Source organism: Gasterosteus aculeatus, chromosome 13 (assembly GCF_964276395.1).
Source record: "Gasterosteus aculeatus chromosome 13, fGasAcu3.hap1.1, whole genome shotgun sequence".
Lineage (NCBI taxonomy): Eukaryota > Metazoa > Chordata > Actinopteri > Perciformes > Gasterosteidae > Gasterosteus > Gasterosteus aculeatus.
Window position 1 is genome coordinate 11,190,850 of NC_135701.1, and position 19,413 is coordinate 11,210,262.

The 19,413-nt window shown below is 43.8% G+C and overlaps 3 protein-coding genes across 4 annotated transcripts; 2 read left to right on the forward strand and 1 right to left on the reverse strand.

Annotated features, from left to right (window-relative positions):
* The first annotated feature begins 1,894 nt into the window (after nucleotides 1–1,894).
* fancg (FA complementation group G) lies at nucleotides 1,895–7,525 on the forward strand. Of its 2 annotated transcripts, none has more exons than XM_040194618.2 (14): nucleotides 1,895–2,077; nucleotides 2,565–2,667; nucleotides 2,872–2,997; nucleotides 3,239–3,411; nucleotides 3,606–3,759; nucleotides 3,897–4,027; nucleotides 4,144–4,290; nucleotides 4,446–4,606; nucleotides 4,736–4,802; nucleotides 4,965–5,278; nucleotides 5,364–5,404; nucleotides 5,677–5,850; nucleotides 6,154–6,259; nucleotides 7,003–7,525. In XM_040194618.2, exons 1-14 carry the CDS (start codon nucleotides 1,904–1,906, stop codon nucleotides 7,094–7,096), a joined length of 1,965 nt encoding a protein of 654 aa, XP_040050552.2. In that variant the 5' UTR covers nucleotides 1,895–1,903; the 3' UTR covers nucleotides 7,097–7,525. The 2 variants fall into 2 exon arrangements, with proteins under 2 accessions (XP_040050552.2, XP_040050551.2); XM_040194617.2 differs by having other exon boundaries at nucleotides 1,978–2,077; nucleotides 6,145–6,259.
* A 172-nt stretch (nucleotides 7,526–7,697) lies between these two features.
* On the forward strand, nucleotides 7,698–16,561 carry vcp (valosin containing protein). Its single transcript, XM_040194608.2, has 17 exons — nucleotides 7,698–7,965; nucleotides 9,555–9,666; nucleotides 9,812–9,984; nucleotides 10,071–10,213; nucleotides 10,342–10,472; nucleotides 10,569–10,700; nucleotides 10,925–11,027; nucleotides 11,252–11,385; nucleotides 11,585–11,720; nucleotides 13,820–13,932; nucleotides 14,187–14,351; nucleotides 14,440–14,562; nucleotides 14,647–14,859; nucleotides 14,965–15,273; nucleotides 15,424–15,579; nucleotides 15,671–15,825; nucleotides 16,014–16,561. Exons 1-17 carry the CDS (start codon nucleotides 7,949–7,951, stop codon nucleotides 16,117–16,119), a joined length of 2,421 nt encoding a protein of 806 aa, XP_040050542.1. The 5' UTR covers nucleotides 7,698–7,948; the 3' UTR covers nucleotides 16,120–16,561.
* Nucleotides 16,562–16,604: 43 nt separating this feature from the next.
* akr1a1a (aldo-keto reductase family 1, member A1a (aldehyde reductase)) lies at nucleotides 16,605–18,851 on the reverse strand. The gene is made up of 8 exons (XM_040194624.2): nucleotides 18,682–18,851; nucleotides 18,445–18,564; nucleotides 18,152–18,303; nucleotides 17,828–18,023; nucleotides 17,681–17,730; nucleotides 17,438–17,587; nucleotides 17,196–17,355; nucleotides 16,605–16,949 (listed from the first exon to the last, which is right to left on the reverse strand). Exons 1-8 carry the CDS (start codon nucleotides 18,760–18,762, stop codon nucleotides 16,884–16,886), a joined length of 975 nt encoding a protein of 324 aa, XP_040050558.1. The 5' UTR covers nucleotides 18,763–18,851; the 3' UTR covers nucleotides 16,605–16,883.
* Between the last annotated feature and the right edge of the window lie 562 nt (nucleotides 18,852–19,413).

Here is a 19,413-nt window from a genome sequence, read left to right on the forward strand (position 1 = left end):
CTCTCTTACTACAAAGTTATAGTGATTTAGTTATAAAACGGTATACTTTTAATCTATTACTTATGTTTTGTGGAAGAGGATAATATCCAGTTGTGCACATGTGGTGGCATTGATACTGTAAAAAGATTTTAAAAAACGCAGCAGCATTATGGTGCGTGCAAACTGATGGTGATACAGCACTCACGCAAACCCCGACTGAGCTCTGCTGATCCAAAGTGATCTTACACGAGGAACGGTTGTGAGAAGCACATACAGCGCCTTCTGAATACTCAAACTCAGGGTGAGGGAGTTTACTCTGCATGCCTTAAAGGAGCACGGACAGTGAATATTCTTTTTACCTTGAGACACGTACAAAAGACGGTTCAGCACACAGTAATTTCTCTGTATCAGCCATTCTTTGTCCCTGTAAACACATGTGTTGTCAGCTCAATGACACCCAGGGGACTTTGTAACACTGAAGGGCCTTAGCCTGTCCTCCAGCAGTTGAGTATATGTGTTTTTGAAGGTGATACACATTTCGTTTGGTCATTCTTTGTCCGAAATGGCTTCAAATACATGCAACATATAAGCTTGCTATTAGTTACAAATACCGCATTCCAGTGTATTTTGCACCACATGTTCAGAGAGGCTGACAGCCATGTAGGACAGAAATAACATGCAGCACATCCCCTCCCTCCACTCGCTTTATGTTTAATAAATGAGGATAATGGAGCAGGGGAGGCAGAATTCAGTTGTGATGTTATCTGTATATCATGTTCCTCAATACCTTGTTATTTGAACCAAGAGTAAGAAGCTGAAGTCAACAGAAAAAAAGACAGATGTGTTCTTCTGTGTTAGAAAACCATGAAGAAAAGCCAAACAACGACACATTTAGGGTTTTCTCTGCGAGAGTGTATGCAAGAGTACAGTAGTAATCAAAATAGTGTGAAGCATCACAGTTGGGGAGCAGTACAATGAACCAGGACAGGGCGGTTTTGGCTGTGGTTGGTTTCTTGTAAAAAAAAAAACACCCTGCGCTTTAATGTTATAAGTGGATTTAACAAAGTAAGTAAGTGAGTAAGGAACCTTTTTACTGAAAGCTGAAAGTCCTACCATGTGAATGACATTGGCAAAGGGATGGCAGAAAAGGACGTGGGAGGTTCTGGCTATGTAATGACCTTGTCCTTGAATGGGATGGATGGAGAGAGATGGAAAATAGCAAGATCGATGCAGAGGAAAATGTCACAAAACTTGGAACCCATCCTGTGGGGGAAAATAGATGGACACAGTCCGAATGAAAGACATGTTTTGTGTACAGGCTTGGGTGCGCATGCTAATGTAGCTGCAAGTGTGTCAGAGTGTATCATGGAGCAGTTGCTAGGACTTTTTTTTACGTATTTGACCATGGTTTAATATTCAGAGCGTTCTGTTGTTTTAGACAATGACAGAAAGAAGGAGCCGGGAGGATGTGATGAAGACAGACGACGGGGGTTGCAGTCAACAGGGAACAAAATGATGCACTGACAGGGGATGATGGAGGATGAAAGAACAAGGCTGGAATTGGGTGAGAAAAGAGGAAGTCACCTTGGGAGGGACCACTAGAAAATGGCTGTCCTGGCATTCTCAGGGATGACTCAGCTGCAATACAATTGCGGTCTTGGCTTGAGTTCACTGAGTGCTGAATACGTTAAGGTGGTGCAATTTTTAAGCGTGCTGGTGTGTTTATTTTAAGGCCTACCAAGCTATTGACTAGACGCAAACAGCAGAATCAATTCACAGTTCAATGGCTGTAAAAACAAATCCTCACGTTGAACACAATTTAACTTCGTCACAGCTCCACCTGCTGGACAGTCGGCAGAATACAGGTGTAGTACCCGTGTTTGTCCACAGGCGGCAGCACGGCCGCGGCGCACTGCGCGCCCTCATGTTTACTTCCGGTCTCCTCTGGCTTCCTTACACCCAACGAGGGAAAGTTCAAACCAAAATAGCACGAAGGTTTTCTCAAAACAGCGATTCGAGGTGTAATAAAATGCACCAACCGCTGTCTTTATTTCATAAATGGATCCAGGAAAACAACGAGTTGGTAAACAAGTGGAAGGTAGGAAGTCAACAGCTGAGTGTTGAGCCAGAACATTAATACACAGCCTACTCTAACCTTAATCTAGGGTTAAATAAATATGTTTATGCTTGATAATGTGAATGAACAGACTCTTCCAATTGTTTTCGCTGAAATACAATAACCAGCGGTGGAAGACGCATGTTTACAATACAATTGTAAAAGCATTCATACTCAGATTAACTTAAAACAAACAAGTAGTCCTTTAGTAGAATGGCCTTTTTTAACAAACATCACGTATTTTATTACCATGTAAGCAGTATTTTAATGTTGTCGATGGTTGAGGTGGAGCTGATTTGAACTCCCTTATATATTGTTGAATAATGTTATTTATTATATTGAGGAAATGCTGATGTTATAGTTTTTCTGTTTTTTTAAATTATCTAATAGCTGTTATGGTGTAAACCGTAATTCATACTTTCAGTACTTTCCTAAAAAATTCCAGTTTGCTTTCACTTCATTTTTTCAGGAGCAAGAAGGAGGAGATACATTGACCCGGGACCAGAACCAGAACCACACCTGTCTGGTTTGGCATTCCTCTGAGTTTCACAAACTTTGCAGGAAAATCCAAGGTGCATAATGTCCTTCATAATAGTCACATGGATGTCAGAATGTACCCAAAACACATTTTGCAGGAGTGGGGTTTGATCGTAGCCGCATTCAGAGGTCTTGAGTAGATCATGGGATAAATCTTAACTTGGAGGGAGAGCTCAGCCATTACCTTCATATGTATTTTATCTCCCTCCTTTCCTTTCCCCAATGTCCCTGTCCTGCAGGTATCGCTCCTATTGCAGATCACACACAGTTGGAGTTGACCGTGGTCTACAATGCCGGTGTGTGCTTGATCGCTCAGTCTCAGTTCTTAGAAGCTGAGTCGCTCCTCACGAAAGCCACAGAGAGAAGTATTTCATTTATTTATTTATTATAATTTATTCTTTCGAACATGTTGAATTTATTTTTTCGAACATGTGGTCTGGTTTTGGATTACATCGAGTTTTCTAAATCAAGGCTACTTTTGAACACTGTAGTAGTAAGATGTGCACCATATATTTAGATGCAACAGGAACGTACACCATACATTCAGTTTTAAATTTGTTTGGAAGATAGCTCAACTCTTGACCCGCCTGCTCTTGTCCCATAAAGTTCTACAGATGACAGGAGACGGTCCTTTTGCTTCAGATCCTCCTGTATTTTGGAAAACCGCTCTTAAATCAGTGGGAAACACAGCTTTGAATCGCTGTGTCATGCACCTTCTATGTCTGCAATGGGCAATATGGCTCGCCACTTGCAAACTGCAAACTATACAGGAACTTCAAGTAAGATATTGTTTGTTCCCTCCTCACTGTTAGTGAATGTGTGTTAAAGCGCTTTCCGTGGCCGGAAGACTTGAAAGGCGCTTTACAAGTACAGCGCATTTACCATTGTATTTGTATCCCACAAATACATTGAATACATGGTGCTTTTGCTTGTTTACAGTTCAAACTATACTGTATTATTTCCTGTGATGCAGAATGAGCTGTTGTCTGTCTTTGAGACACTGTCTTCTGGCGTTTGGGATGAGGAGGGGAGTGCGCCAAGGACCAAGTCCTCTGACATTGCTCTACCTGTGATGGACCAAAGAAGGCTTATTGAATTATTGCAGATATGCACTTTCATTGCCCAAGGTCAGCAGCATTCATTGCATGTTTCACCTGCGTCCTAATTAATCACTTTTTTGCACTTGTGTCACCACTGAATTATTTTTTTTGTTTTATTTAGTAATCAATCTGGTTTGTTTCTTTCCTCTGTATTTATCATTAAGGTGCAGAACGATTGAGTGAGGGCCGCAGTTCAGAAGCGCTGTCTGGTCTGCAGAGCGCTTCATCCCTTCCAGCTCCCAGAACTCTAATATCATACACGCACCTCCTCTCGGGCTCTTGCCTTGCCCATATGGTACACATGCAGACAGTCTAGACAAACAGAACAGCAGAACACAAACTTCTACTATACATTGACCATGTTTGAGCATCTGCATGCAGTGAGAATGTGTGTTTTCTATTTGTCTCTAGAGCCGCCCTCAGATGGCCTTGCAGTGTTACAGAATGGCACTGGAGACGGACTCCCAGTGTGTGTGCGCTCTGTACCAGAGCATGCTTATTTACCGACAGCTTGGCAACACACAGGCTGAGATACAAGCTCTTCGTTTGCTGCACTCTGTGAGTACCACAAGTAATCAGTACGTTCAGAGAATGTAGAAAGGTTGCCTGTTAAATGTGTCCAAATATGCTCTTGCTTTTTTGTCGTGGAATAGCTCTTAGAAGGCGAACCAAACTCCGAACTAAACCATGTTTGTTACTCTCTTGTCCCACAGACTTTAATGTTGCCCGCTGCCAAAGAGCCTTCCCCGGCTGGTGTGCACCTCCTCCCCTCGTCCTTACTGCTCCAAAGCCAATCACTGAGCAGCCTGCTCTCAGTTCCTTCAGCCCTCTCCGTTCTTCACAGTTTGGCCCTAAAGTGTGTGCTGCATGAGAGGTGAGAAAAGAGGTCTGTTACAAAGACTTCACCACTGCTAAAGCCTATATAATAAAAATGAGATCTGGATGAGGGTAATATACACATGGTGCCCATTGTAGTTGTTGAATAGATGTTTTTTTCTTACAGGGTGGCCGAGGGTGTGGAATATTATTTGGACCTTCTGGCTGCTCTGCACTCAGAAGATCAACATGGGGTAAGACTGAAAAACAGACATGCAACATAATTTAACAATGTACCTTTTTATTTTTATATTCCCATATCTACATGTGTTCATATTGAGGAGTCATTACACTTGTTTGTCCAACAGAAGAATATCTAATTGACATAACAGTTTGCTACGTCCCTTTTGTCTCAGGTGCATGCTGCAGGCCCTCCCCTCCCAAAGTTGCCTGAACTTTACCTGCAGGCTGGTGCTGCCTTGCTCATGGCCCGGCGGCCTGCCGATTGCATGGCGCTGTGTGATGAAGTCATCACAACAACACTAGAGCTGCTGCCAGGGAAGGTGGTGTTGAAAGAGCCAGAGGAGTGTGAGGCTGAAACCAGGGCTCTGTGTGAAGAGGTTGAAGATGGGGTGGGGATGCTTCTCTGGGTGGGTGCTGCATACCTCCTCCAGGGTCACTGCCACACTCACCTGAGGGACTGGAAACAAGCTGTGACTACCTACACAAGGTCAGTCAAATGTAATTCCCTAACATTCCAAAACACTAATAACACAAATAACGTCAGACCCTGAAGATTGTGTTCCGCACTACAGGTGTTTCAACCTGCTGGTGAAGGTGCGTTTTAAAAAGAGAGGTGAGTACTTTGCTTTTCGTACACCTGTAGAGCAGCAGGACACTTTCGGCGTCACAATGAATAGAAACAAATTAGCCATGGAAATTGCCTTTGAACTTACAATGTAAACACGATGCCAAAACAAGAAATAAACCGATCATGGTCCAGGCTAAGCAATGATTGTCGGTTATGTGTTTGTTAACTGGCCCCTGGTCTCCTGTCATTTGCAAACGATCAGCATCCCTGCTCTGCAGCTACTACTGCATTTCAGTATGTTAATTGTTTAATAACAGGATGCCAGCCACAGATTCCAAGTGCAGACATGATGAGCATGCAGGGAACCGATCTCTGCATCCTCCAGAGGCTAAAAGGGCTTTCACTAGCTGGTAGAGGCATCAGCTTCACCCAGACAGACCAACTGAGAGAGGCACTGAGAGACCTGCAGCTCAGCATTCAGGCATTCCCAGGTAAACACCACAGCTGCAACCTAACCTGTAATGAATGTGACAATGTTAACATCAATGCACTAGAGCAGAAGCAAATTAAGGTCAGTCAAATGCCCTTTAGGCCTATACTTGAGAACTATGGGCTACCATTTGAACAATGTTAACCTGAACAATGTTCAGAAGAACATGGTTAATAACTCCTTAAACTCCTGGCATCATTTTGACATAGATGTACAGTAGGACTGTAGTTAATCTGTATTTGATTCATGAGGTCCTTTGTGGGGGCCTGTGATAACGCTGTCTGCGCGGTCTGAGGGGGTACAGGTGCAGGGCTGTGGTGTGGTGAGGTGCTGTGGAGGCTTGGCAGGAAGCAGGAGGCAGTAGCTTGTTGGGAAAGGACCTGGAGCTTCACCCCACACTTCTCAGAACTGTAAGACGTTGCCATTGTTATTTTCTCTGTTCTAGCTAAGTTACTCTGTGGGGTGTTGGTATTTTTCTTTAATCAGGCAGTCCCATGTGTTCATGTACTGTGGAGAGAAGGGGGAACACAGATGCAGCCCCAACCACGCTTATGAGTTTTTTGTTCAACTCTATGTGCATAAAGGACAAAACTAAAACTTTTCTTTGGTTGCAATGAACTAGCTAGTAGTTGAGTTTAAAATGATACGACCAAAATGCCTGCAAAGGAGAAATGCATGATTTGTGGTCTATCATATTCCACTGTGCAGATTTATAAGTCACAATAGATGTTAATGAGAAAACGTTATTAGTTGTAGGTTGATGCATCACTAACGGACTACTATAATTTTCACTGAAGAGTTCTGTGTGAAAATATGCATTTTCTTCTTTTCTTTACTTCTTCACAAAGGCACATTTGCTGTGCCTTTGTGAAGTTGACTATGAAGAGGGAGGCTAAGTCCTGATCACGAGTTCTATGAAATGCATTCAAAATACATTTTGCTGCCGCATATGAACTAGAGTCTGTAATGTTCTGATCTAGATACAATCTGATGTAGTGATTTAAGATACTAGGTCAGACCAGCATTTATTTCCAACTGTCAAAAATATAACTGCTAGTAGTTGAATAAGTCTCCTGCTGTTTTAGACCGAGGACGTTTACTGTGCTGTGATATTAATGCTCCTTCTAACTGGTGTATGCCGTTTGCTTTGTAGGAGTCTAGCGGTGTACCTGCAGGAACCTCAATCCGGCCCTCTTTTGGATTCTACGGAGCTGCGCCGCCGAATAGAGGAATTAAGTCCTATCTAGTCAGGCTAGAGGAACAAAGAAGAGTACCCTCTCACTTACTGAACAGGATCAATTTTCTCTGGGCTGGGAACTGAAGCTCAGACACACAACAAACATGTATCTATTGGGGCAGTAAAAAAAAAAGCATCCTAAATGGGCTTGCAGTGTTTGACACTGATAACCGAGTGGTGGTGACAAACCTACCAGGTATTTTATGCATGGAATAAAGATTACTTGATATGTTGTAATTTTGAAACAGGGATTCTGGCTTGCTGGAGATTAAATGTGTATTTTGGCCAATCAAGATTTATCAAGGCTATAATAAATGTTTTGCAAGAAAATGACATGTACCATAAACTTTGATACTATTCTACAATTTATATTTATATTGTTTTATGAAATGATCACCCTAATATAACGGCCAAATAAATTTGCGCTGTTTGCACATAACAACGTTATTCGTGCTGTTGCATCTTGGACTGAAATACGAATGCCATGTTTATACGAGGTTTCATTTACAACGCGGTGCAAAGGTATTGGATGACATAAGTTTAGTGACAGGCTTGGATAACCAATACGGAAGAAGTTGTTGAAACTAGGAACCCCCCACTAATTTATAACTGGCCAAATTGCCAAAATATTCCCAATGACGTGAGACTCCACAATCTTTCATTGGTTACCAAAAATGATGGACAGTCGTCAGCCAATCAGAAGGCTGGATGCGTCCAGCTCACCGTATAATTGTAATGAAGGGCACAGAATCCGCTGCTCTTTCGTCTGAAATCACAGAGAACGTCCAGTTACGAGAACCAGCTAAGACTCTTAAACATTTAGCTAGAATTTATTTATTAATCGTAATCCAGGTGGACGACCATGGCTTCGGGCGGAGAGTAAGTAAAATATATTTCACTCCAGTTAAAATACGGTTTTCGGAACAACGGCGAGCAGCAGATGTCTTTTACTAAGGCTAACGTCAGATCGGAATACGTTAGTTTATAAAAGTTAGCTCGGTTGCTAATGCATTAGCTGCTTTGCTAGCAAGCTAGCTAATGGGGTCAGTTGCCTCAGCCTCCGCACTTTAGTCCGTGGGCTGAATAACCTAACATTGTGAATTCACTGACAGTTAGTGGTTTTCCCGAACAATTATCAACGGTTCCCATCCACAGGGTTGTCGTTGGCCAGCTCACCGTATTAAATTAACCAGCTGGGGCAGAGCGACTTGACAAAGCGCAGTCATCGCTGTCGTGTTTGAATGCTAACGTTAGCTTGGCAGCACTGTCAAGGCCGAAGCCTTCCACCATCACAGCGACAAATTGGCCTATCCGCCGGCTAATAGCCCGTTTTTAGAGTTGTTTTTGAATTGATATAAGAAACCTCCCCGGAGATCCAATGGGTACATGGTATGAACGTGGGTAATAAGCCAACGGTTCCACGAAAGGGAACGTTAACGCTAGCCCTCCATGTCATGGTGCGCTCTCTATACCCACTCTACACAGTGCACCAAAGCTAGCAGGCTAACGGGGTTTGGCTAGTCATTCTAACTAAATGATCTCTATTTTGACGTTTGTTCAACGGTCCGCAAATAACTCATTTTATCAATGTTGCTTATGTTACTCGGGACTTAATGTATATTGAGTCACGATCGTGTTGGGACGCTAATTTGTCTTTAGAGGTGCCTAGCTAACGTTAGCTAATAAAGTTGTTTTTCAGTTCTTTTGCTGTGTCATCTGGGCTTGCTTGCTCGCCAGTCAGTTAGCTTTTCGGCTAACATTAGCACGCTAACATACTGATAGAGAAGCTCAACCTGTCCCAGGCTCTCTGGAAACCTTTGGCCGTTTGAAACTTAACCAATTGGGTTTTAACTTTATTTTTAATATCTGTACTACTGTTTGCATCTGTAGCGATTAGTCATGGTTATTAACGAGTCATATGAACGATCTGCATACACGTAACGTTATAACTGCGATACATAATTATTCATTCATAATGGAACTTTTACGCACTTAACAATCTTGGGTGTTTATGATTTACTGCCAATAATTGTGTTCTCATTCCATGCGTTTTGTATAGTTAAAAACAAAGACAATATAGTAAAATGAAATTCACAACAGATCCACAACAAACTGACAGTTCTGCGCATTTTCCCTCCTCAGACAGTTTAGTGTGGAGTTTAACATGATACCAGTAATGACACATTTAGATCTCATACAGGTAAAAGGTTCAGACAGAAACCTGTCCTGCAACCAGTGTTCAACCTGAAAAGTGTCAATAAGTGCGTCGTTTACCATAGACAGCTTTAATTAAATAATCCAAAACAGTCGTTCACTTTCTGTGTTTATTAAATGTTCTCTCCGCCGACTACAAACCCAGCGATAAAGACCCCCAGCGATATCTTGGTCATTGTAGGACCTGCATTAAACCTTGAAGTTGCCAAATGAGTTATTTTGTCTGTTAATCTTTTAAATTTTTTTTTTTATAGATCCAAAAATGATGACCTAGCCACTGCAATTCTGAAACAAAAGACCAGACCCAACAGACTGATTGTCGATGAATCCATCAATGAAGACAACAGTGTGGTCTCTCTCTCTCAGGTAGACATTCAGAAGACTTCATGAATAGGCTAATTGAACTGCAAATGATCTGTGGTGATACATTAAGACACTATCTGTCATCTTGATATATTTGAAATCTAATGACCATGAAATGCTCAAGAAAACATTGTTTAATGTCTCTAAGACCAAGATGGACGAGCTGCAACTCTTCCGCGGAGACACAGTGCTGATGAAGGGAAAGAAGAGGCGGGAGACTGTGTGCATTGTGCTGTCCGATGACACCTGTTCTGATGAAAAGGTTCGCATGAACAGGGTGGTCCGCAACAATCTGAGGGTCAGACTGGGTGATGTCATCAGGTGAAGCAAATCATTCACTTTTATCACATTATTTTCACTACCCTCTTAGAAAAAATAAGCGGGCCTAATTCAAATATCTATTTTAGCATTCAGCCATGTCCTGATGTGAAGTACGGAAAGAGGATCCATGTCCTCCCAATAGATGACACCGTAGAAGGAATTACTGGCAACTTGTTTGAGGTCTACCTTAAGCCATACTTTCTGGAGGCTTACAGGCCAATCCGCAAAGGTGAGTAAAAGATGTGCTTGTCACAAAAAATATTTATTTGTACCTGGCTGATAAAATGTTTCAATGAAACATGAATGATGTTTAACCATCTTGGGAGGTGAAATGAAGTTTTCTTTTATATTGTGAAGGTGACATCTTCTTGGTCAGAGGAGGCATGCGTGCTGTGGAGTTCAAGGTGGTAGAGACGGACCCCTCTCCCTACTGCATTGTTGCTCCTGATACAGTCATCCACTGTGAGGGAGAGCCAATCAGGAGAGAGGTGGGTATTGCATACACACGCACACAGTCCATGATTTTAGAATTGACCAAAACCAAATTGCATTGAAATTCAAACCTCTTGTGTTTGATCATCCAGGATGAGGAAGAGTCCCTGAACGAGGTGGGATATGATGACATTGGAGGGGTGAGGAAGCAGTTGGCTCAGATCAAAGAGATGGTGGAGCTGCCTCTCAGGCACCCTGCACTTTTTAAGGCCATTGGCGTGAAGGTAAGGCAACAAGCAGAGATTTTTTCTTCATTGTACGTTTTGAAGTAAGCCTGTGTAATCTAAAACCACAAAGATAGATTTCCACTCATTACTGCACTATTGGAGTCTTCTAGACCTGTGCTATATTACGTATGTGTTTATAATAGCATAAATGCACAAGATGTATGTTTGCTGCTTTTTGTGTAACACATGTAGCATGTATTTATTACCCTCCCTCTTTTCAGCCTCCACGTGGAATCCTTCTATACGGACCGCCTGGAACTGGAAAGACTTTGATTGCCAGAGCTGTAGCCAATGAAACTGGAGCTTTCTTCTTCCTGATTAATGGTCAGAACACTCATCTATTCATGATGATGATCCTGATAAATACACATCTTAAGAAATATCATATTGGATGCATGGCTATACTGTAAGCATCAACACAACTGGCATAATTTGATATTGTATACATTTTCTTTATTACTTGAGCGTTGGCAGGGGAGAGCCATATTATTTCAACATACTATGAGATCACTGTCTCCTTGGAAACAAAGTTCCACTTTCTGTTTTAGGTCCTGAGATCATGAGTAAGCTGGCTGGAGAGAGCGAGAGTAATCTGAGAAAGGCCTTTGAGGAAGCAGAGAAGAATGCTCCTGCCATCATCTTTATTGATGAGCTTGACGCAATCGCTCCTAAAAGAGAGAAGGTGAGCAAGAAGCTTTGGGAACTAAATGGATATATACTTATGGCTAGTCTCCACAAACTAAACAATGTAGTAATTTTTATAATTTGTCATGTGTTCGTATGTTAGGATCTTTTGTCTCATGTTGATTCCTTGTCAACATGCTCAAAAGTAGTAAACGCGCTAATGTGTAAATAGTTTTAAAATGCGACTTCTATTTTAGACCCATGGAGAAGTGGAGAGGCGCATTGTTTCCCAGCTGCTGACTCTTATGGACGGACTGAAACAAAGAGCTCATGTGATCGTCATGGCTGCCACCAACAGACCCAACAGCATTGACCCAGCTCTCAGGAGATTTGGTAAGTTGTTAGTTCTCAGCTTGTGTGTAGTTACTGCATACTTTGAGTAATGGAATAATCGTCTGTGCCGATGAGTGGGGGGGGGGTTCTTTTTTGGGGGTAGATTTTTGGCACTTTAAACAAGTTAGGAGCGCAACAAAGTGCACGAGGACAGCAGCAAGTTCAAAACGTTTCACCTGGGGAAATTCTGCTGAAATGTAAAAGAAATTCAACAAAAGGTTCTATACATGCTGACTGAGGTGATTACGCGTTAATTGATAATATTTAGTCTTTAGAAGAGAACCAAACTTAATTGTGAATAATTTGAAAATGTGAGATTACTTTTTAAAATCTATTGACGGCCCTAGAAAAGTGTTGGAATAGTTTTGCAAAACTATTAAAAATTAAAGGACTGAAATGTATAAAGTATCGGGTTCTAAAGTGTTTACAGCGTTTGCCATGCCACTCAAAATCGAGCTCAGGTGCATCCTGTTTCCACTGATCATCCTTCAGATGTTTCTATTACTTTATTGGAGTCCACTCTGCTATATTCGGCTGATTGGACAGAATTTAGAAATGTACACACCGGTCTTTATCAGGTCCCACAGTTGACCGTGCATGCCAGCGCACAAACAAGCCATGAAGTTCAAGGAATTGTCTGTAGATCTGAGACAAAATGCGATTAAGGCACAGATCTGGTGACTGTACAGAAATATTTCTTCAGTATTGAAGGTCTCAATGAGCACAGTGGCCTCCATCCAGAAATGGAAGTTTGGAACCACCAGGACTCTTCCTAGAGTTGGCCGGCCAGCCAGACTGAGCGATGGGGGAGAAGGGCCTAAAGGCCGGCGCATGCTTTTGCGTCTGCGTCGTTGCATCGACGCACTCGTTTCAATTCATGCTTCTAAAAGTCTTGCGTGTGTTGCGACGCAAGGGACACGCAAGAGGGTCTTGGGTCTGCGTCGCTCCGAAAACGCAGAAGCATAAATCAGGCTTTAGTCAGGGAGGTGACCAGACACCCGATGGTCACTCTGACAGAGCTCCAGCGTTGTTCTAATGAAGAGGAGAACCTTCCAGAAGGACAACCATATCTGCAGCACTCCACAAATCAGGCCTGTATGTGGCCAGATGGAGGCCACTCCTCTGTGGAAAAGGCACATAAACGCCTGGAGTCCACCGACAGGTACCCGAAGTACTCTCAAAAAAAATTCTTTGGTCTGACAAAGATTGAACTCTTTGGCCAGAATGCCATGCGTCATGTTTGGAGGAAACCCGGCACTGCTCATCACCATACCATCTCTAGAGGGAAGCGTGGTGCTGGCAGCTTCATGCTGCAGGGATGTTTTTATGCGGGAGGAAATGGGAGACTAGTCAGGATGGCGGGAAAGACTAATGCAGAAATGTACAAAGAGACATCCTCGGTAAAGACCTGCTGCTTACCGCTCTGGCCCAAAGAACACAGCCAAGATAACAAAGGCGTGGCTTCGGGACAGCGTGAATGTCCTCTAGGGGCCCTGACTTGAACCCGATTAAGCATCTCACGAGAGATCTGAACCGGCTGTGCACAATTGCTCCTTATACAAACCATGTGGAACTTGAGAGGTTTTCTAAAGAAGAATGGGGGAAACTACCCTGAAACCGCTGTGCCAAGCTTGTAGCCTTGAGGCTGTTTGCTGTAAACTGCTCTTCACCACAGTATTGCGCAAAGGCTGTAAATACATTCTTTATTTTTAATAGATTTGCAAACATTTCCCAAAATCTTTTTTTTACTTTGTCATTACGGGGTGTTGTGTTTTAAAAAAAGGACCTGTTGCCTGGTTCACTAAAGCATGTTGACATATCACTGATTAAAAACTGATGTTTTCTCATTTTGGGCCCTGCAATTCAACAGTGTTTTTATTTTTTTATTTTTTTAAAGGCACTTAATGGGTTGTTTCTGACAGCCTTGACTAAGGCCTAGCATTTTCATTTTGTTCATTCAAATACTTGTTACTTTTACAAGTCATCTCTGCTGGCACATCATGAGAGGATGGCAATGAGTATTAATAGCTCCATAAGGCTGCTTTATGGCTCTTAGTCTGTTCCAGTCAGAACTAATAAGTGTGTGTTTGAACCTCCAGGGCGTTTTGATCGTGAAGTGGACATTGGCATCCCTGACGCCACTGGCAGATTGGAAATACTCCAGATTCACACAAAGAACATGAAACTGGCTGACGATGTTGACTTGGAACAGGTCCGTTCACTCGTTTCCTTCTAGTGACGTAACGCACCCACTGCTTCATGTTTCATGTCTCGTGCTTATCTTTCTATAAAGTTCAAAGTAAAACAACCAGGGAAATTATTTGTAATTTCATATTTACAGCCATGGAATCTGACTCAATTTAATTTGTAATGGCAGTTGGTGTTCATGGTAATACTTAATGACTGTGAATTGTGTAGGATACTGGACAGGAAAGTGATATTGTGCTATCAATATCTCGTCTGTAGGTCGCCAATGAGACCCATGGACATGTGGGTGCGGATCTGGCTGCTCTCTGCTCTGAGGCTGCCCTGCAGGCCATCAGGAAGAAGATGGACCTGATTGACCTTGAGGATGAAACCATTGATGCTGAAGTCATGAACTCCCTTGCTGTCACTATGGATGACTTCAAGGTAAGGGCTGTGATCTGGTCCATGGTGCAAGTAAGACCTGTATCGGCCTTGTGAGCCCCCACTGATTATGCTCAATGCTGTCTTTCAGTGGGCTCTGAGCCAGAGCAATCCATCTGCACTGAGGGAGACTGTTGTCGAGGTGCCCAACATCACCTGGGAGGACATCGGAGGTCTGGATGATGTCAAGAGGGAGCTGCAGGAGTTGGTGCAGGTATGAAATTTCTTCCTGAGGTAAGATCGTGTTTTGAAATGGATGCATCACAAGCGGTAATCTTCTTCCCCTTATTCAATTCAGTACCCAGTGGAGCACCCGGACAAGTTCCTGAAGTTTGGCATGACCCCATCCAAGGGTGTGCTGTTCTATGGTCCCCCTGGTTGTGGTAAGACTCTGCTGGCCAAAGCCATCGCCAACGAGTGCCAGGCAAACTTCATCTCCATTAAAGGACCCGAGCTGCTTACCATGTGGTTTGGAGAGTCAGAGGCCAACGTCAGGGAGATCTTTGACAAGGTACGGATGCTGTTAAAGTATTGTGACTCACTCATGCCCGGAACAACAGCAACATCTTTGTTTGCATCTCATTTCAATCTACACAATTCTGTGTGACGTTTCCAGGCTCGTCAAGCAGCACCTTGCGTCCTCTTCTTTGATGAGCTGGACTCCATAGCCAAGGCCCGCGGTGGCAACGTGGGAGATGGTGGCGGAGCAGCCGACCGCGTCATCAACCAGATCCTGACCGAGATGGACGGGATGTCCAGCAAGAAGAATGTCTTCATCATCGGAGCCACAAACAGACCAGACATCATCGACCCCGCCATCCTGAGACCCGGCCGTCTGGATCAGCTCATCTACATTCCTCTGCCCGACGAGAAGAGCAGGATGAGCATCCTGAAGGCCAACCTCCGCAAGAGCCCCATCAGCAAGGTGCTTCTAGCTGCAGCTTCTTGTGTAGCTCTTCTTTTTAAATGCTTGATCTGACTTGAATCTGTGGAAAATATAACTGCCTGGCCAATTTCTAATCTTTTTTCTTTTTTCTTTTCTTTTTTTTTAAATAAAAAAAAAATCTTTTGACAGGATGTGGACTTGGACTTCCTGGCAAAGATGACCAATGGCTTCTCTGGAGCTGATCTTACAGAGATCTGCCAGCGGGCGTGTAAGCTGGCCATCAGAGAGTGCATCGAGAATGAGATCCGTCGAGAGAGGGAGCGGCAGACCAACCCGTCCGCTATGGTCAGTGTGTGTCCCGTCCCCTGGAGGAGAAGCTCCACACTGTTGCTGCCTAGGATATTAAGAGAGATTTATTTATTTATTTGTTTTGTAGGAGGTGGAGGAGGATGATCCCGTGCCAGAGATCAGGAAAGATCACTTTGAGGAGGCAATGCGATTTGCTCGTCGCTCAGTCAGTGACAACGACATCCGCAAATATGAGATGTTTGCTCAGACACTGCAGCAGAGCCGAGGCTTTGGCAGCTTCAGGTACACTTACGAACATTTTATTTGATTTAAATCTTCTCTCGATTGACAATTCTTTCTTTTTTTTCTTGTGTGTAAGTAGCTTCATCCTGTCAGTCATGATATTTTCCTAGAATTGCTGACTGCAAGACCTGTGATGTAACATCTGAAATGCCAGTGCCGTATCAGTGAAAATGACTTTTCTCCTCCAGGTTTCCCACCAGCACTGCAGGCGGCAGTGGTCCAACCAACGGCTCAGGAGGTACCGGCAGCGGTCCCGTGTTCAATGAAGACAACGACGATGACCTTTATGGATAAATGTACACTGCCCCACAGTGGTCAGTACCGGGATCACACCTGTACAAATTCTCACCAGATTCCACATTTTTAGGACTTTGTGCTTCTTTCATGTGTTCCTTTTTTTTGTATGACTTCCCTTGGAGAAAGCATGTAGCCGCTTGGTTTGCCCTGGCTTTGATGTGGGTGGGGATAAGGGGAGGATGTTGGAAATGTAAGGTGAGCGACTGATGCAGATTAGGGAGGGTGGGGGGGGTTTATTGAGTGGCCTCATTCTCAGTATATCACAACCAACATGAATGGCTTTAGTGATGGGATTCTATGCTAGACTATAAGAAAAGAAAAAAAAACATATTGCTTATGACTTCTTCTTTTTTTTTTTAATAAACAGTAGCATATAATGTATTACAAATTTGTCAAGGTTATGTTGTTGAAAATAAAATCTCACAAAATGGAAGTGTTATCCCTGTCAGTTTGAAACTTTTTTTTATTTGAATTCTCGTACATTTGGTTGGATTTAAAGATTTATTTATTCGTATCACAGTAGAAACAAAGACAATTGACTGTTTTGGCTCAAAGGCAGTTTCATACTGACAATGGTATTAGTCTTGTAATGTATTCTCTCTGCAATGTCTGAAAAGTGGTTCAATTTGTAGAAAGACCAACTATTCAAGTCTCCAATATTAAATCAATACAGCAGCAACAAAAGGAAAAGGCATTGAGCATATTTCATATTTGTTTTCTTCCGTGTGACAATCTTCAGATAAATTGCATTCCTTGATAGACTAGTAAGGATCGTTGAAGGGAAAATGTGGGTGCTCTGCATCCCTCCACACTCTCTTGCCGTTCTTCTGTAAAAAGAAAAGCCCATTTGATCAGTCGTGCACACCTTTAGGAACAGAATCCACTGCTTATCAGACTCTATAGCTAAAAACCGGATTGTGTGTCAGCCACGCAATGTCATTTGAGTCCACAGCAGTTGAGCTTTGAGTTAATTTTGATCGGAGGTGTCTGTGCTACATAAATAAACCATCGTAAGGGCTCTGCCCGCCACGTCTGGGTAAAATGTTGCACGATGTCATAAGAGACTGACTCACCTCGACTGTTGGAATGATGAAGCGCTCGTTGCGGTTGAGTGTTTCCATGAGCTTCATGTCGTCTTCTGACAGAGAAAAGTCAAACACCTGCAAGTTCTCCCGGATCCTGGAGGGCGTCACGCTCTTTGGAATGCACACAACGCCCCTCTGAACGTTCCACCTGCCAGGACGCCACAGACTTAGTCCAACGCTTTCTGGCTGCGATCCGATTAGTACATTCACTTCTAGCTTTGGGTTGGTACCTGAGTATGAGCTGGGCGGGTGTTCTCTGATGTCTCTTTGCCATGGCAACCAGGGCCGGGTCCTGTAGCACGCTCGGTTCATCAGGACAGGCCCAGGGTCTGTCCCCGCTGCCCAGAGGACTGTAGGCTGTCACACAAACCGCTACCGACCTGTGGCACAAGTGCACGCGCTGTCAACACAACATTTTGATAAAGGAATAAAGAACATAGTTTGATAACGTGTTTATCTGCAGTGACACTGACCGACAGTGAGACACGAGATCCGTTTGAGACAAATAAGGATGGCATTCCACCTTTGACGAGACGGAGATCAACTTTTAAACTTATTTCTCAGTCAATAAAACCATATGAAATGTATGTTTGGTGGCCTGTGAGAAAGCAACATCGTACCTGGTTCACCACAGGTTTGTGTCTGGCCGTGGTGATGATGTCATCAGTCTGCCGGGCGTTGAAGTTGGACAGTCCTATAGCTTTGACCAGACCTTTGTCCACCAGGCTCTCCATGGCTGCCCAGGTATCTCTGTAGTGCACGTCAGAGTAACAAATACTGCCATCTTCTCGCCGGGGCATCAGCTCCTTCCCGCGCCTAACACGGCAACACACACACACACACGCCGAGGCTGATGTCACAAGTTCATTGTCATTTCCCTTTAATCCGCCCGCCACTAACCACACGGAGACGGTTAATCAGTTAATCGTGTTGCGGTTGCTCACTGAAACGCCATGGGCCAGTGCATGAGGTACAGGTCCAAGAAGGATAGACCCAGGTGGGCCAAGCTGGTCCTGCACGCTTCCTCAACATCCTCCGGGTGGTGTTTGGTGTTCCACAGTTTGGATGTTATGAACAGGTCCTCTCGACGCAGCGCCTGGGAAGAGCACGGTCAAAACATCCATGTCTCACTACAGGGACATGCTTGATTGAGCTTGAAGGAAGTTTTAGATATTTACACGCTTGAATCAGAGACTGCAGGTGTATCGTGACATTTGGCCCAATCAGAGTTTCTCACCTTCCCAGGGCCGACCCTGCAGGCCAGTGCCTCTCCCACCTCCTGTTCGTTGCTGTATGCGGCGGCACAGTCAATGTGTCTGTACCCACAGTCCAAAGCTGCCAGCACCGCCTGCTTCACCTGAGGACACGTGGGACACATCATCTAAAAGCTATTTTATTTACTTCTAAAATAATGATCTCCAGAAGAAAGAAAGAACCCTACGCCTGTGTAAAGGCTTTTTCTTTTCTGTTTTACCTGTCCTGGAGCACTCTTCCAGGTGCCGAGTCCGACCACCGGCATCCTCTGCCCCGTTGAGAGAGTCACAAAGGCGCTCATGTTTCAACCCTGTTGGCCTGACGGAGGACAGGCGGAGAAGTGGTGAGAGGCGTTTGCGTGTAGACTCCTGTGAAACTGGCCCAGTCATTGTGACTGACTGAGTTAATGATTATCACTCACATCTGAATTCATTAACTCCTGCAGTGCAGCGTGGGGTCGTGTGTGCACATTACGCTCGAGCCATTTCAACGAGCAGGAGCCGTCGAAACTTCCCCCTCGGTGACCTGCTCTGTCGTCTGTTCGGCCCCTTCTTGTGTTTCAGGGTGAAACATGAACCCTCTGTGAAACCAGCGCTGGAGTCATAAGTAGGTGATGCAGGTAGCTGGTATTATTCACAGCGTGGTGTCAGTGCTGCACTAAACAGCCTTTCCCCGCTTCACTAACTGTACTACGTGCTCACCAACAAACATCAACCACTGCATTCGTTTAACCTGATCCCCGGCTCTAGCTCAGCCGCACAACGGAGCGTGTCCAAACTACAATCATTGAACCAGCACAAAGTCCAGCATGTATTGGCAATGTTTGATCTGGTAGATTTCCTAGTTTTGGGTTCCAAGAACTGATATCACATCAGTTAGTTTGTTTGTATGTACGCATGAGACGTATTGATGTTTTTCTGTGATTTTGAGACACCTGATTATTCATATACCC

What these genes read in the sequence shown, in the direction of transcription:
- vcp (XM_040194608.2), top strand. An exon ending in TTAAGGCCATTGGCGTGAAG is followed by an intron (nt 10,701 to 10,924) that starts GTAAGGCAACAA and finishes CCCTCTTTTCAG; the next exon opens with CCTCCACGTGGAATCCTTCT. An exon ending in AGCTGCAGGAGTTGGTGCAG is followed by an intron (nt 14,563 to 14,646) that starts GTATGAAATTTC and finishes TATTCAATTCAG; the next exon opens with TACCCAGTGGAGCACCCGGA.
- akr1a1a (XM_040194624.2), bottom strand. Translation starts at nt 18,762, where the DNA reads ATGAGCGCCTTTGTGACTCTCTCAACGGGGCAGAGGATGCCGGTGGTC. An exon ending in CACTGGCCCATGGCGTTTCA is followed by an intron (nt 18,024 to 18,151) that starts GTGAGCAACCGC and finishes TTGCCGTGTTAG; the next exon opens with GCGCGGGAAGGAGCTGATGC. An exon ending in TCATCATTCCAACAGTCGAG is followed by an intron (nt 16,950 to 17,195) that starts GTGAGTCAGTCT and finishes TTCTTTTTACAG; the next exon opens with AAGAACGGCAAGAGAGTGTG.
- fancg (XM_040194618.2), top strand. Translation starts at nt 1,904, where the DNA reads ATGTTTACTTCCGGTCTCCTCTGGCTTCCTTACACCCAACGAGGGAAA. An exon ending in CACGAAAGCCACAGAGAGAA is followed by an intron (nt 2,998 to 3,238) that starts GTATTTCATTTA and finishes TGTCCCATAAAG; the next exon opens with TTCTACAGATGACAGGAGAC. An exon ending in GCTCTTGCCTTGCCCATATG is followed by an intron (nt 4,028 to 4,143) that starts GTACACATGCAG and finishes ATTTGTCTCTAG; the next exon opens with AGCCGCCCTCAGATGGCCTT.